This window comes from Pantherophis guttatus, chromosome 1, assembly GCF_059756535.1.
Source record: "Pantherophis guttatus breed Tessera chromosome 1, ASM5975653v1, whole genome shotgun sequence".
Lineage (NCBI taxonomy): Eukaryota > Metazoa > Chordata > Lepidosauria > Squamata > Colubridae > Pantherophis > Pantherophis guttatus.
Genome location: NC_142063.1, coordinates 135,600,722 through 135,618,189, shown reverse-complemented (window position 1 = coordinate 135,618,189; position 17,468 = coordinate 135,600,722). Strand labels below are relative to the sequence as shown.

Here is a 17,468-nt window from a genome sequence, read left to right as displayed (position 1 = left end):
GCAAAGCACAATGAAGCAGTATATAAATCTAAGTGCTATTGCTATATGGATCAATAGAAATCCATTGCCTTTTCATGCCCATATCAATAAGCCATAATTGTGTGTTATTTCTTTGTTTGTTTAAAAATTGGCCACAATTTATTATGGTATAAGACACTGCTGTGCACAATTGTTTCCTATAGAAATATTTTAAAGTATACTTTACTTATTTTTTTTTTAAAAAAGAACAAATTGCTTTATGCCTTTTTCTAGCAGTTCTACCCTCAGTCATATTCTGTGTTTAGAAAAAAAAATTTCTCTTGTTTCTTCCATCTGAGGGCATTTAGACAGAAAGATCTATTGAATGATTGATTGAATGAATGAATGATGATGAATGAATTGAATGAATGGTGAATCTATTGATAGGCATTCAATGGGATATCTCCTGAATTTCTAAAAAATATAGCAAGATGCTCCACCAAAAGGAATGACCTTCACGAGTCAATTAAACACAATTTACATAATTGTCTTACAAGAGACTCATATCAGTGAACCTTAGTACTCAATGGCTATATGTCTTTTTCATTACAGGCTATGCTTGAAAGATATAGCCAAGGAGCTCTCAGCATCTTCATTTTAGCCAAACTATATCCAAGCATGTCACTTCTCCTTTCTTGCCTATAGTTATTGAACTGAAACCAGATAACAAACACTGTTGCTGTTAATCAATGTCTATTTAAATCATTTTAATGACATTGGGAGTGTGTTTGATGATTATCTCCTGGGTTTGTTAATAAAATAAACCATCTTTGAACTAATTCTTGCAAGTTACTTTAACGTGGCATTGAATCCAATGAAGAACCCTTTACTTCCTCTGTTTTATTTTAATTATCTATTGGTCACTTTTATTTCCAACCTGCTTTCTCGAAAGATAAGGAAAATAATTACAGAGGGTAGAGATTAGCTAATTAGAATTGGGTTTGTTTGTTTTTCAATTCTAATTGGATCAGTTAAAGGCGACTCCTAAAACAAAATCCTGTAGAGTGGAAATGGGTAGAAGTGCTATTCATTATATGTAAATCTCAAATGTTATCCAACAGAATAGTTGGTCTGAAGATTGATTTTATTATGATAGGGATCATTTCTCTCTTAACCTGAAATTACATTCTAAGGCTTCAGGTTTCAAGGCCAGAGCACTGTTGTACATATGAAACTATCTCGGTCAGGAATACTCAATAGCCACTTTCCATTTTTTTTAAGCTTCCTTGTAGTCTCTCAATGAAGTTATTAGAAAAAATAATAGGATTATTGGATTGAATCTAAATAAACACTGAAAGACACTGCTGAAAAAAGGACAACTTAAAAAAGGAAGAAATGGTTAATTAGAAGAAGGTAGCTGAAGCAACAAACGATCAATAGTCCACATATCTTCTTTTGTTTTTTGCAATTTTTGAATTACTATTCAGCTGAAAATGCTTCTAGGGTAGGGTGCTGATTTTAACCAAGAAATGGATAGAGCCTATTCAGAACTAACATCTTTGGGTGAGGACTATAAAATATTTATTTGGTTGGTCTCCCCTATCTATTCCAGAGATATAGCAGAACTAAAGAATAATAAAGTCGTGTGTAAGTCAAGGAGGCGGGAATTTGACCTTGACAGAACTATTAAAAAGCAAATTTTGACTGGTGGGCTATCATACTAGCTACTCTGTATTACCACACTGACCTTTCCTTTCAGATAGGGCGGCTGCTGGAGCCCTGGACCGAGTCGTGCCTTTGCGGCTTCTGACCCGGCGCTGATCTCGCCTGGCTCCTTGGTTTACCGAGGAGCTGAGGGAGATGAAGCGCCGGAAAAGACGCCTAGAGAGCTGTTGGAGAGCTAGTCTTTCTGAATCTGACCGAACACTGGTAAGATCTCATATTAGGAGTTACCTAGTGGCGATAAAAGCAGCAAAATGTACTCATTTTGCTGCTCTTATTGCGTCATCAGATAATCGCCCGGCTGCCCTGTTTAGGGTGACCCGCTCCCTGCTCCACCAGGAAGCGCGGGAGGACCCCTTGGAGGGAAGAGCCAAGGATTTTGTTCAGTATCTGTATGACAAAATCACTCAGATTCGGGCAGGTCTGGACTCTGACGGGATAAATCCAGCGAGGGTGACAGAGGCAGGTCTTGAGACTGTTATCTGGGATGAGTTTGATCCTGTGACCCCAGATGACGTGGACAGGATTCTGGGTAGATTGAATGCGACCACATGTTTGTTGGACCCGTGCCCCTCCTGGTTAGTGCTGGCTTCCCGGGAGGTGACGCGAGGCTGGCTCCAGGGGATTATAAATGCTTCGTTGGGTGAGGGTGTCTTCCCCGCCGCCCTGAAAGAGGCGGTGGTAAGGCCCCTCCTCAAGAAGCCTTCCCTGGACCCGGCAGTATTGGCTAATTATCGTCCAGTCTCCAACCTTTGCTTCGTTGCGAAGGTTGTTGAGAGTGTGGTTGCGCGACAGCTTCCCCAGTACCTGGATGAAGCGTCGTATCTAGATCCGTTCCAGTCGGGCTTCAGGCCTGGGTACAGCACGGAAACGGCATTGGTCGCATTGGTTGATGATCTCTGGAGGGCTTGGGACAGGGGTTGTTCCTCTGTCCTGGTCCTGTTAGACCTCTCAGCGGCTTTTGATACCATCGACCATGGTATCATGCTGCACCGGCTGGAAGGGTTGGGGGTGGGAGGCACCGTTTTATGGTGGTTCTCCTCCTTTCTCTCTGACCGGTCGCAGTCTGTGTTGACAGGGGGGCAGAGATCGACCCCGAGGCCCCTTATATGCGGGGTGCCACAGGGATCGGTTCTCTCGCCCCTTTTGTTCAACATTTATGTAAAGCTGCTGGGCGAGATCATCCGTGGTTTCGGGGTGAAGTACCATCTGTACGCTGACGACACTCAGCTGTACATCTCCACCCCGGACCACCCCAACGATGCCCTTGAAGTGATGTCCCAGTGCCTGGAGGCCGTACGGATCTGGATGGGGAGAAACGGGCTCAGGCTCAACCCATCCAAGACCGAATGGCTGTGGTTTCCGACGTCCCGATATAGTCAGCTGGCGCCATCGCTGGCTATTGGGGGCGAATCATTGGCCCCCACGGAAAGGGTTCGTAACTTGGGCATCCTCCTGGATTCACGGCTGTCTTTAGAAGAGCACTTGACGGCCGTGACCGGGAGGATTTTTCATCAGGTCCGCCTGATTCGCCAGTTACGTCCCTTTCTAGATCGGGACTCGTTACGCACAGTCACTCATGCCCTCGTCACCTCTCGTCTGGACTATTGTAATGCTCTCTACATGGGGCTCCCCTTGAGGTGCACCCGGAGGCTCCAACTGGCGCAGAGTGCGGCCGTGCGGGTGGTTATGGGAGCAACGTGGAGCTCCCATGTAACACCTCTCCTGCGCGAGCTACACTGGCTCCCGGTGGTCTTCCGGGTGCGCTTCAAGGTTCTGGTTACGACCTTTAAAGCGCTCCATGGCTTAGGACCTGGTTACTTACGGGACCGCCTACTACCATCAATAGCCTCCCACCGACCAGTACGCTCCCACAGAGCGGGGCTCCTCCAGGTGCCGTCGGCCAAACAATGTAGGCTGTCAGCCCCTAGGGAGAGAGCCTTCTCTGTGGGGGCACCGACAATCTGGAATGAGCTCCCCCCAGAGATACGGAGGATTCCGGACCTGCGCACCTTCCGCCGCGAGCTGAAGACACTGCTATTTCATCAAGCTGGCCTCGCCTAAATCTTCTCCCTTTTAAGTGTAAATTTTAAATTTTTTACTGTATTTTAAAATATGGGTATTTTAAATTATGGGATTAATTCAGCCAAATTTATTTAATTCATTTTATTCGATTTTAAATTTTGTATATCTATGTGTTTTATTTCATGGCTGTGCACCGCCCTGAGTCCTTCGGGAGTAGGGCGGTATAGAAATTCAATAAAATCAAATCAAATCAAATCAGATTCATGGCTAGTATCAATCTCTAACTTTTAAAAAAGGTAGTAAATTCGCCTGACCAATTTATGCCCAAACAGCCTCCTGAGCATTATTAGAAAATTAAAACCCAGGCATCTATATAAGAAAGTTGTTGACTGGCTGACTTAATATAATATGTTGCCAACTTTAGGTCTGGACAGGAGCTCAATCAATGCATCATTTGGTGAAGAAGTACTTAGATTACCTTCAAAGCTGTCTGTCTGCTGTCTTTTATTTATCTGAAGGTAGCAAACAGAGAGGAGACATTATGGTAAGGTGACCAGACGTCCCGCTTTTGGCGGGACAGTCCCGCTTTTGAGCAATTTGTCCCGCGTCCCGCGGCGTTTTAAAAAAGTCCCGATTTTTCATTCTGCTCCTGACTCCCGGCTGCCTCCTGAATCCCCGCTGATGGCTAGAGGGAAAACAATTCATTCTTAATCTTAATATCTTTATATTTGCTTGGGGTTGGCTTTCTTCCCTTTCATCTTTTTTATTGTACAGCAATCTTTCTCCTCAAACCTACCACCACTCTCTTTTCTTTCCTTCTTACTTTCTCTTCCCCCCACCCTCTTTTTCTCCTCCCTACTTCCTCTTCCTTTCTCCTTCTCCTCCTCTCTTCCTCCCTCTCTTACCCTCACTCCTACTCTAATTTCCATTCCTTCATCCCTCTCTATTGCTGTATCCTTTAATGCATATGGACTACTCAGAGGGCTGAAAAAGTTATTTTTGACTGGTCCTCACACTTTTGACCAGTCCTTGAACTTATGACTGTCCTCACATTTTACATTTTTGCCCTATCTTGTCATCATGTTGAAGAGAAGCAGTTGTGAAATGAGTGACATGGTTGTTAAGAATGCTGCATGGGCATAAATGTGAGGATGGTCATAAGTGTGAGGACCAGTCAAAAGTGCGAGGACCTGTCAGAAATGACTTTTTTCAGCCCTCTGGTTAATCCTTTTGTGCATATGGACTACTCAGAGGGCTGAAAAAGTTATTTTAACTGGTCCTCACACTTTTGACCAGTCCTCGAACTTACGACTGTCCTCACATTTTACATTTTTGCCCTATCTTGTCACCATGGTGAAGAGAAGCAGTTGTGAAATGAGTGACATGGTTGTTAAGAATACTGCACGGGCATAAATGTGAGGATGGTCATAAGTGTGAGGACCAGTCAAAAGTGTGAGGACCTGTCAGAAATGACTTTTCAGTCCTCTGAGTAGTCCCTATACACATAGCCATGGCCACCCGGTCACATGACCAGCTAGCCACGCCCACCCAGTCACATGGCCTCCAAGCCACGCCCACACAATAAGTCACGCCCACAATGGTGTCCTTCGTACCAATGTTAAAATCTGTTCACCTTACCCTATACACATAGCCATGGCCACCCGGTCACATGACCAGCTAGCCACGCCCACCCAGTCACATGACCAGATAGCCACGCCCACCCAGTCACATGACCAGATAGCCATGCCCACAAAATAAGCCACGCCCACAATGTCCCTCTTTACCAATGTTAAAATCTGGTCACCTTACATTATGGGGAAAAGTAACAGCAAGAAGTCCCTACTGATCACCCAGTACTTTGATTAATCATTATTTATTCATGTAAGGTGCACCGTGCTGCGAAAGAAAGAAAGAAAGAAAGAAAGAAAGAAAGAAAGAAAGAAAGAAAGAAAGAAAGAAAGAAAGAAAGACTAAACACTCAGTCCCCTCTTCTTTAATTGATTTTTATTCATTTTATCCTTCATGGTTGGCAAACAAACACGTATTTCTCCTTTTGCATGCTGATAATTCAGTTAGTTTTGTCACAGGCTGGCCTGGGGCAGAGTCTTCAAATACCAACCGCATTTTGCAACAAAGGGAAAAAAATGGCTGTTAATTATAACAAAACTAAAGTGCTTGTGTTTACTAAGAGGTATATTAATTGCAAACCTAATAGGAAGATTAATTACAGCATCATTGAACAAGTTAGGCACCAAGTACTTCAGGTTCCCTTTTCCAGCCATCTTCAGCTTGGAAGGAACATCACTATTCAGGCCTAAAGCTTATTCTGCTTGCTGCAAAGGCCGTACTTTTGTACTCGATACAGTGAAATTATTCAAAGTCTCCGTGCTCAGCCTTTTGCTCTGTGACATGTACCTCTGTTAGTATAAAGGTTTAAGAGCTTTAGAAGGAATCCAAACTAAATTGTAAAGAGCTATGCTTCACATGCCAGATGTGATAAATGCTCCCTTTCATCTGGAATTTGGTCTTTCTCTTCTGCCGAGGCTTGCAGGAGAAATCTGCTATTAAAACGGCAGCTCAAACTAATCTTCACAATGGAATCTCTGATCCCTCTTCTTCCCGAAAAGTCCTGTGTTTACCTGGAAGAAAGGCATAGGTGTGGCCTTTCAGCCCAATTCTTAATCCAACAATAGTATAAGAAAGCAAGTCAGAGAGAAAAAGGGATGTTCTTTGAAGTATTCTGTAAAAGTGTTTCAAAGCAAAAGATCTTTTACTTTAGTCAACTGTTTTGTTAATATCATAGCTGTCTTGCATAGGGGAAGATTCTCATTTGCTAACTTTAACATTTTGCAATCTATGATACTGAGATCGAGTATAATACTATCTCATTAGAAGATCGCTTCTATCCTTATTTGTCAAGGTTGACTGAGTTAGACTCTTATTTTGTCCCACTTGACCAAAGCAAGTGGTTTGCTCTCTTGGTGGTCCTGAGGAAATTTTTTTTTTCCCCTTTTCCTCTGCTAGTGCCTACAGAAATGTCAGTTGGATTGTCAATTATTGTCCAAAAGGGATTACAGGAAGGAGGATTTGGATCTCATTTTGGAACTGTCTACTTGGTGGATACTTTTGGTTTTTTATTAGGTATCAATATGTATGTTACTCTCTTATAACATTTTTATCCTGTTACTGATTTTCTTACTTTCTTATGCTCAGTGTTTGGTATTTTGATGATATATTGGTATATTGATGATACCCAGCTTTACATCTCCACCCCTGACCACCCTAGGGATGCCCTTTCCGTGATGTCCCACTGCCTGGAAGCGGTGCGGGTTTGGATGGGGAGGAACAGGCTGAGACTCAACCCTTCCAAGACTGAGTGGCTGTGGATGCCGGCATCCCGGGATCTGGAGGTTCCATCCTTAATGATCGGAGGTGAAACCCTTGCTCCCTCCGATAGGGTCCACAACTTGGGTGTCCTCCTGGATTCTCGGCTGTCTTTAGATGACCATCTGACGGCCGTAACCAGGGGGGTCTTCACACAGGTCCGTCTTGTGCGCCAGTTGCGCCCGTTCCTAGACCGGGATGCCCTCGCCACGGTCACTCACGCCCTTGTTGCCTCTAGGTTGGACTACTGTAACACCCTCTACATGGGGCTGCCCTTGGGATGTGTCCGGAGGCTTCAGCTAATCCAAAATGCAGCCGCACGGGTAGTTACGGGGGCGTCTAGATACTCCCGTGTAACACCTCTCCTGCGTGAGCTGCACTGGCTACCGGTGGCACTCCGGATACGTTTCAAGGTGCTGGTGCTCACCTATAAAGCCCTTCATGGCTTAGGCCTGGGGTACTTGCAGGACCATCTCCAGCCATTCTCCCATCATCCTGTGCGCTCTCACAGAGTCGGCCTCCTCAGGGTGCCGTCGGCCAAACAATGTCGGCTGACGACCCCCAGGGGGAGGGCGTTCTCTGTGGGAGCCCTGACCCTCTGGAATGGATTGCCCACTGAGCTCAGGACAGCCTCCGACCTTCTTTCCTTCCATCGCGAGCTGAAGACGTGGCTCTTCCGCCAATTAAACTGATCCGTTTGGGGGTACACTGGTATAATTTTAAATCGTTTTTTTAATTGGGTTACTGATTTTAATTTGGTATTGTATTGTGATTTGTATTGAAGTTGTCATTTTGTAAGCCGCCTTGAGTCCCTAGGGAGAAAGGCGGCATATAAATCGCAATCAATCAATCAATCAATCAATAAATAAATAAATAAATTTTGTTTTCTGAGTGTATTGAATTTTTTTAAAAAAAATTTTTTTGATATAGATCCAAAATCAATTTATTTTGCTTTCCTAAAACAGGGTTACTTTTTCTGTGCAAAATTGTGTCTACATAGTCATAATCTTGGAAAATTTCCCATTTGCATGGGAATTTCCTTGTGATAAATAGGCCATATTATCTTGTAAAAGTTCTCCTAAGTTTTGAGTTTTGATATTTATCGGATTCATCTTTCTAGAGCAGGAAGTAATTATCTGTACAGTTCTTATGATCAGATTAGGTTGAAGGAACTCATTTACTGGAAGCCCAAGAGTGACTGATATAATCATTACAATTAATCTTTTATTTACTTTTTGTTTTGTTCACACATATAGATTATGGTTTAATTCTGGTTGAATTTTTTTAAGCCACCCCATGTCACCTGTGGTATGTGTAATTAGATTGGCTATATACAAGTGGTCATTGACTTAAGACCACAATTGAGCCCAAAATTTATGTTGCTAAGCGAGACAGTTTTTCAGTTCCCCATTTTACAACCATTCTTGCCACAGTTAAGTGAATCACTGCAGCTGTTAAGGCAGTAGCATGGTTGTTGAGTGAATCTGGTTTCCCCGTTGACTTTGCTTGTCAGAAGGTCGCAAAAGGTGATCTCATGACCTCAGGAAACAGCATCCGTCATAAATATGAATCAGTTGCCCAGCGTCTGAATTTTGATCACATGACCATGGGGATACTGCAATGGTTGCAAGTGTGAAAAATGTTCATATGTCACTTTTTTCAGTGAACTTCAAACAGTTACTAAATGAAAGGTCGTAAGTCGAGTACAACCTGTACTATAAATTTGTTTAAAAATAAATACTTTTGCTTCATTATGCCTTATTTCTTTATTTAGGCTTTTCAGGCAGCCATATCTTTCCTCTTGCCTCTATCATCTATAAATTTTTTTGGGCAGGGAAATAGCATCGAGAGAAAAGGGTATGTTTAATGTAGATGTAGACAAATATAATATGTTAATTCCATTTTCTCAGATTGACTGGCACTTGAAATGCAGAGTTTTGATCCTTGGGTGCTTACTGAGAAATAACCACACTATGACTATGCTATCATATATTTGGAAGCAAACTGAAGTGGATGCCAGGATTAGCAATAAAATGCATGGTAATGCAAGAAGTAATATGCAACCTCCCTAGATAATCTATTTTACTGAAAATTTCATTATTTAGCATCCACACAGCAGAAATAACTCCTTGAATTTATTGCCCTCTTAAAAAGCTAAAGGCAGGATAAGCATCTCCCATTTGACTACATGCCTTTATGTCATCCCCAGCTTTATAGAGGAAAGGACTGGCAATGTTTTCTGCTTAGATTGGTAAACACACATACACACATACACCACTTACATTGTGTTTATTATAGTGTGTACTAAAAAATTAGTAAAATGATCTAATTTCTGACTTTGGAATATTGAATAATTACAGTAGGTCAACACAGCATACATATCTATAGAAAATCCAGCTTAATAGCCATATTAGTTTTTGAAATGACAATTCAGAATATTCTAAACAACCAAAAATTCTCCTTTTCAATGTTAGCGCTTTCGGTTAAATATCAAAGAAATTTCCCTGATATTAAAGGTAATGTTTGATTCAATTATAAACTAAATGGAAAAAGAAATAGCTAATTCTTTACAGTATGCTTCTTTCAGGATTAGAACAGTGAATTTAGCCTAGGAATAATGAAGTTAATGGAATAGAAATGAGCTATTCCAACCAATATATTCCAAATAAAAACTGACTGTTACATTTTTGGGCAATTGAAGTTCCTGAGCCTTTTTCAAATGCTGTCCTAATTAGAATATATTGCAATAAGGAAGCCTGCTTCTAAACCAGATGCTTGTCATGTTCAGAAAAATAAGTTTTAAAAATTGTGATCAGTACAGAATTATTAAGACAACATATAACTTCCTTATTTAGATGTAGAAAGAGATATGCCACTGGTTCACTGTATACTAACAGTGGGCTCCACAGTATCACGGGATTGTAAAATCAAATTTTAAAAATGGACGTATATGGAGAACAATCCAGTTAAAAGGGATTTAATTGTAGAGTGTAGATGTAAAGTATCTTCCCATCCATCTTTCACAAGAAGAAACAGACTGCCAATGAGAAATATGGGACCACTAATGCATATTCCAATAGATATTCCTGCTGTTAAATGTTTTAATGCTCTCATCTCTACCTCCTATAGTGTAATACACTTTATTGATATAAATTATATGCAAATAGGCAGTAGAAGTATTAATTCTGAAGATTGAAACAAAAACCTAGGTTTATCGTTCGATTAAGTTTGGAGGACAATAGCTAACTAATCATAATTAATACTTCTTTTTAATCTGCAAACCTACAACATCAGCCAATGTGGTACATTGGGAGCAGGCAGATCCAGATTCTATGTTCTCTTAAGTACACAAACCAGCTACATCACTTTGGGTCAGTTTCTCCCAGGCCAAACCAAAAAGTCAGAAAACATCTATCTATCAATTCATATTGGTACCAATAAAGAAGAATTTATGTTGCTCAGAGTTGAAATAAAGGGTCTTTGGTGCTCTCTGAGCTTGCTTGTTTTCTTCCTGACATTTCATTACCCAAACTACAGTTCATCATCAGTGAGCACTGATATTAGATAAGTAACAATGCTCACTGATAATATGCTGTAGTTTGGGTAATGAAACATCTGCAAGAAAACAACCAAGCTCAGGGAGCACCAAGGACCCTTCAACCAGGGGTGAAATCTACTTATCTTCCTTACCGGTTCAGAAGCATACGTGCTGCGTGCAGACTTTCTGCGCATGTGCAAAACCTGCACATGCCCAGAAGGTAAAACACACATTACTTTCTGGTTAAAACTAGGAAGTAATGACACCTGGGCAGGTGGGCGGAGCCATCGCTACCGGATCACCGAACCACCAGCCAAGATCGCTACCGGACCAGGCGATCCAGCCCGATCCAGAAGCATTTCACCCCTGCCCTCAACCCACATTGGACCAATATGGTAAATTATGGTCTACAACCTTCAATGAAGAGGTTTTTATTCTGCAGTGGATTCATTTGGGCTAGTCGTCATAACAATATGTGTATGTTTGGGAGTAGTTTACTCCATTTAGACTCCTATATAAGCTTTTAATGTGAAATATTAATTTGTTATTGTGGTTTCTGATCTATTACAATGCTGTAAATTGGAATAAATCAACTTTCACTAAAGGAAAAAGTAATCAATTTATTTAAGTATGATTTCAAATGTTACTTTCAAACATTGACCTTCATAAAGACTCAGACACGAAGAAACGTTATTTTGGTTAGTATTGATCTGCTGTTAATTAACAGTTCCGAGTCTCGTATTTTTTGTTGTACTTTCAATGAAAATACATCATTCATTTTAATATTCTCCTTTCTGACCAAGATACCAAAAACTTAAATTACATAAAATTAGATGGCTGAGTTGTGAAACCCCATGATTGTGAGATATTTCTTAAATAATTCTCTGTTGAAGGAATTTGATCACTGCTGTTGAAAATAATTCAAGAATATGTGCTGTGCTATCTTTCTGCTCTACCCTTTATCCAATATTTGGGGTGCATTAGCACCCAGGAGCTGCATTTGATACATTTAATTGTTTGGCTAGAATATATTGCTTAGAGGAAACCTCTTGCTTTCTTTGAGGTGGGATAGATTATTGAGGTCAATTTACCAGCCTTCTGGGGGGCAAAAAATCCAATGTTTTTAAAACGATATCTTCCAACTCAGCACAGCAGCACAGTCCTGTTTTTCCCTTATCTCCTATATTATTCAGGTGATGCAGTGACAGGTAATCATTGTACTACGGCTTAACAGAATCTAAATTATATTTTGGGAAAGGTTAGTTAAGTTCAGTTCTTCTGAAATAGCCCAGACAAAAGGGTCATAATGGAGATCAGCAACCTGATTTAATACTCTTTCTGTACAGGATTCTGCACTTAATTTCTCACACTAAATACTGAAATACCACATCTGGCCCAAATGGAAATGTGTGGGATAGGAAGAAGCTTAGGATGCTTGGATCAGTACTGCTGCATGGGATGAAATGCACCACTTCAGTAAGAAAAATCAAGGCACTGAAAACAAAGGCAATGAAAACTCATAAGCTTCACGAGTCTAGTGTCATACAACATTAAGCATAACATCTGGGGTTGAATCAACCAGATCTGCCAAGAAGCATAGACATGCTTCTCATAGTCAATTGGAGTGAAATGGGTGGCTATAGAAATTGAATGAATGGAGGCAGTGGTGGGTTTCAATTTTTTTTACTACCAGTTCTGTGGGTGTGGCTTGGTAAGTGTGGCATGGCTTGGTGGGCGTGGCTTGGTGGGCATGGCAGGGGAAGGATACTGTAAAATCTCCATTCTCTCCCCAATCCAGGGGAAGGTTACTGCAAAATCCCCATTTCCTCCAGATCAGCTGGGACTCAGGAGGCAGAGAATAGATGGAGGCTGGGCCAGACAGAATTTTTACTACCGGTTCTCCGAACTACTCAAAATTTCTGCTACCGGTTCTCCAGAACTGGTCAGAACCTGCTGAAACCCACCTCTGAATGGAGGAATGAATGAATGAATGAATGAATGAATGAATGAATGAATGAATGGATGGGGTTGGCTGATACTGTGGCCCTGCACTACACCCAAGGAACTGTAGTGCTTCTGTGCCTAGTGCAACTTTAGTGACATAACCTGGCTCCAGAGTCAGAAGAGAGAACCCAGGCTGACTGCCTAGCTGAAGATGTGGCTTCACCAGCTGCAAAGGGAAGTATTAGCCATCTGAAGTTGTGACAGTGCTTGCGACAGTCATGTGTGATCAGTAGAGAAAGATAATGTTGGCTGTCCTTGGACATTTCAACTGATAATGTTGAGTTTCTACCTATTTGGTCAATTCTGGCCTATCTTTCTTTGTTCTGCTGTGAATTATGACTGGGATTTATTATTGCCCAGTTAGCAAATATCCCTGCATTAGTAATATTTTATAAACATAGACCATTACTATTTCATTGTGTTTCTCAAATGGCTGTGATTACTCATGTCACCATTTGCAGAATCAAACAGTGCTCCAAAGAAATTGGAGAAAAAGGAATATAGTGGCAGCTAACAAGAAAAACATGGGGAAAAAAGATGGGGAATATTTAGGAATTTTAAGGAAATGTTTCAACCTATCCAAAGCGCTAATTCAGCTGAGACCCTGAAATCAATAAATAGTGAATATTTTCTTTATTCAATATTTATTAATGATTCTTAATGCTTTTGATTTTAAGTAAAAGTAAACATTTTAAAATCTTTCATGGAAAAATATAATTGTCAGTATCTTTTCGGTTTAATAAATGATATTTCTCTTAGGAACATTTATTATGGTAAAGTTATTTTTTCTTATAGGTCACTTATTTTGAATGGATTGTTTTTTTAAAAAAAATATTCTGTTTTCTGTGTTATTATACAACTAATTGTTGCAGTGATGGCAGTTGCAGTGAAAGGCGCATTATATGTAAATGAAAATAATAGTTAATAGGAGACCATTAAAACACTATATAATGATGAGCAATGGACAATACAGAATCTGTGTTACAATGCAGTCAAGGAAAATTCCAGAATTAACTTGCAGCTCATGAGTTCGATAACACCATGCACATTTTAATAAATAATAGTTATCTCATTCATTCCAAAAGCCAATGTTAGTTCAGTTTGATTTTTATTTATATTAGGCAGCTAGAGATTGGAGAACTGAATTTGAAAAGCATGAACTTTTCCCCAGAGGAAGGACCTTGAAAGTTGTTCTTATTAGGAAAAGACAGGGGAACTCTTCTCCATTAAAAAATGTTGGCACTGCTGAATTGGAGAATGAATCATGGCCAAAGCTTGCCTCATTTGCCCTTGCTCTCTCCCCATGCCTTTTATAAACAGAATATGGAAAAATCTAGTTCAAGATGTTTTCTGATTGTCAGTTTCAAAAGAAGTTGATAGGATGGTAATCAAAAGTGAAGAATGTGAACATCAGTAATTGGCCTTGATTGATTCTAACCATTGACCAGTCTAGCCAAACTTCATGGTTTATGGCCAGTCCTCCAGCATTATCTCACTATACAAGGGCTGTCAAACTCGCAGCCCACGGGCCAGATGTGTCACGTGCTACCCATGCCCATGCCTGGTTTAGCGCAGGGGGAAAAAGTCGCAATACATCACATGATGACACCTTGACAACATAAGTTTGACACCCCTGCACTAACTACATGTAAACCATTATTTGTGTTAGAACCCAACCAAGGTCAATAAAGAACAACAGTTATTTAAAAAAAAAATAGTCAGAAGCTTTAAAAGTTTACTGGGTAGTCAGATGTGTGAATGATTTTTTTAAAAATACATTTGAATTCTATGTATGAAATTTATGTGAACTTCATTGGACTTCCTGATGGCTTGCCTAACTGTCTAGTGTCTTCCAGGTTCTCAGATTACTTACTATTTGAGACAGATGCTACAATCTTATAAGTAGGATGGTGGTCTAGGGTTATAATGCTACACATGCATTTTTTAAAAAAGCATATCTAGGCTGTGTAATTCAAAGTGATCACTTTGGTTCAATTAATGGTTAGGGTTGTCTGCACCTTGTTGCTGACATTTAGGTGTGTGCTTGCTTATTTGCATCTACTTTATAGTAGACCTAGTCTTAAAAGTATTTTTAAATCTGTAGAACCATCTTCTATGTAAATGTGGATGCAATCAATTTGTTCGTTTATTATCAGCTGTCAGTTTCCAGTTTTATTCTTTTAGAAGTTAATTCCCAGCACATTAATTTAGTGAAAGTAGATATAGCTGGCTGTGGCCATCTCATCAAATCCCCAGATACTAGAAGTTGCATTCATCTCATTGGCCAAAGGAGGACTTTTAAATAAATGTTAAAAAATAATGTTGAATCTGTTTTTCTATCTAAACAAAAAACAAAAAACTCCTTCTGGTAATTCTATCCTTATCTTGTCTGTTATTCTTGATGGATAAAATGCAAAAGCTTTTTTGAATTGTCTGAAACTAATCAATTCTCCATCACCTCTAGCTGATCCAGATGAATGCTTGAGAATATGTTTTCTAATCAGGAGGGGAATGGTCTTAACAAGAATTTGGCAATCAGCAGTAGTCAGTGGTATTGGCCTGCCTTATAGCTGCCACCAAAGATTTCCTGTTTACTTATTCAAGAATTGTTGTAATTAATGTTTCTCTCATTCCTTTGGCGAGGCAGCTCTTACTGAAGACTCCTTGAAATGTCTCTTGCACACAGTGGACCTCAGCAGATTCTAGAAGGATTTACTAAAGCTTGCAAATCCCCAAATTTTAAAACTGCTCTTCACACTCAAATTACATTTTGTTTTGAATTATGCAAAACGCTGCCATTATGAAACTGCACAAACACACACACACAATCTACGTACTTTAGAAAAAAAGAAAGAAAGAAAAAAAGTTTTGACTATTTTTCACGTGACACCTGTCTTTAATTCTGTGACACTGCAGGTATTTGCAATCCGATGTGTATGCATGGTGGGAGATGCAGCAGGCCCAACGTTTGTGACTGCCCATTTGGCTGGAAAGGAAAGCATTGTAGTATACGTGAGTCTGAATCCCTTCTGATTCAAATATGCTATTTGTTGATATTTCATGTCAGATCCCTAACATGATATTGCCATTCAAATGGAGGGAGGCAGGGAGCATGGGGATAAGCTGTATTTTACAACTTTTTTCCTGGCGCCTAAGTACCCTGCAGTATTCTCACCTTCTTTGGAATGAAATAAGAAGGGAGGGCCATGTGGATTGTGTCAGTTGGTTGAAAGCGGAAGAAGACCATGGGAACGGATCCTTTTCTGGTCCTCAGGACGGCCATTACAATAAACATCTTCACTTCTGTGGATTGGCTGAAATCTACATTTGGACTGGAAGGATGGATTCTAGAGCCCTGTTTCTAACTGGGCAATTTGGGAGGGAATTTAGAGTCTGCTTCACCTGTTCTGCTATCACTTCTTCTCAATAAAAGGTTCCTTTTGAAATACCATGTTTCAAGAGTCTATACTTTCTTGGGCAAGAAGAAGAGGCAGATCATTCAAATTAATACAACTTTTTAGGCTTCCCAGTGTAACCATAAATGTCCTTCATTTCTGTCTGGAAAAAACTGTCAGTCTGTTAGGCAACTTTTAGACTTGGTTATTCCTGTATGCCTGGGGACTTCAGGAGATGAGTGAACTGGTGAGGTAACTCTGCTATTTTTAACTTCCCTATGTCTATTATTCTTTGTTTTAGTTGGTTCTTACAGTTTTTGATTTATTAACTGTGCTTAGTTCTGTTATATGCCAGCCAGAATTGCTTATTTTGTGATGGTCAGTTTATAAATTGGTTTATTAAATAATAAAGAAATAAAGATACCCACATGTCTGAATATGAACATTACTAAGTTTTGAGGGCTGTGTTTGTTTGTTTGTTTGTTTGTTTGTTTGTTTTTGTCTTCACCTCAGTCCTTTAAGCCTTGGGCAGCTGGTTTTGTAATGAATCTTTGATGATTTCTCAGCCAGGGAAGAAGGACATCATATGCAAATGATGGTTTTTTTAAAAAAAAAATCTTAAGCAACTGTCCTTGCCTAAAAGATTGTTTACATGGTAAACAAGGCTACTTTGCAACAACTTTGCCACTCAGCGTCCTACAAAGGGCACTGATCTGATTAAAGCACCATTTAATATCCTCATGTTCAGTCTGAAATTAATGGGTTACTCTGTTAATCACTCAATCAATTAAGGATTTCAGACTTAATAGAAAATGAAAATTTAATGACTAGGGAATCTGCCTTTGGAGCAAATCCATGATGAAACTAGAAGTCAGAGTAGCAAAGATTAAGGGGGAACTTGCTAATCATGGACATTTCAGAATGCTAATTGCCTCATGAAGAATGCTCATTAAGCTCTTTTGAGATCAAGCTATTTTGAAAATAACTGTAGGAAACTAAGACGACATGTCACTCAGTAAAGTGACTTAAAACTCATGGGCCATCATAAAGATCTTCTTATTTCCTCTCTTCACCTTTATTTATTTTTTTCAGCTGTGTGTCTACCCAGCTGCATAAATGGAGGTGAATGCATAGGGCCTAATGTTTGCCAGTGCTCAGAAGGATGGGCAGGTCTCCTATGCCAAATTCGTAAGTGGTTTTTGAATATGATTCATATTTTCTCTTTGCTTTTTGTCTCTGTCCAAACTATGAATGGATGCAGTTTTGCTTGCTCCCAAATTATTTAAAAAAGAAGATAAAGTTATGTTCATATAATATGGCTAAGTTAAAAAAAACACATTTTGATATAGAATAAGCCAGATTTCATAGGTACCACTGCTTCCAAAATTGAGAAGGTTATGCCATTTTACATTGCAGCATTTAAATATGAGCATCCAGAAGAA

At 40.0% G+C, this 17,468-nt stretch overlaps 1 protein-coding gene across 1 annotated transcript in view; it reads left to right on the top strand.

Moving 5' to 3' along the window:
- VWDE (von Willebrand factor D and EGF domains) overlaps nucleotides 1–17,468 on the top strand; it is a 325,020-nt gene that overhangs the window by 281,920 nt on the left and 25,632 nt on the right. The window contains exons 28-29 of the mRNA XM_034424473.3: nucleotides 15,548–15,643; nucleotides 17,119–17,214. Coding sequence (XP_034280364.3) covers nucleotides 15,548–15,643; nucleotides 17,119–17,214 — 192 coding nt within the window. The remainder of the gene's footprint in view (nucleotides 1–15,547; nucleotides 15,644–17,118; nucleotides 17,215–17,468) is intronic.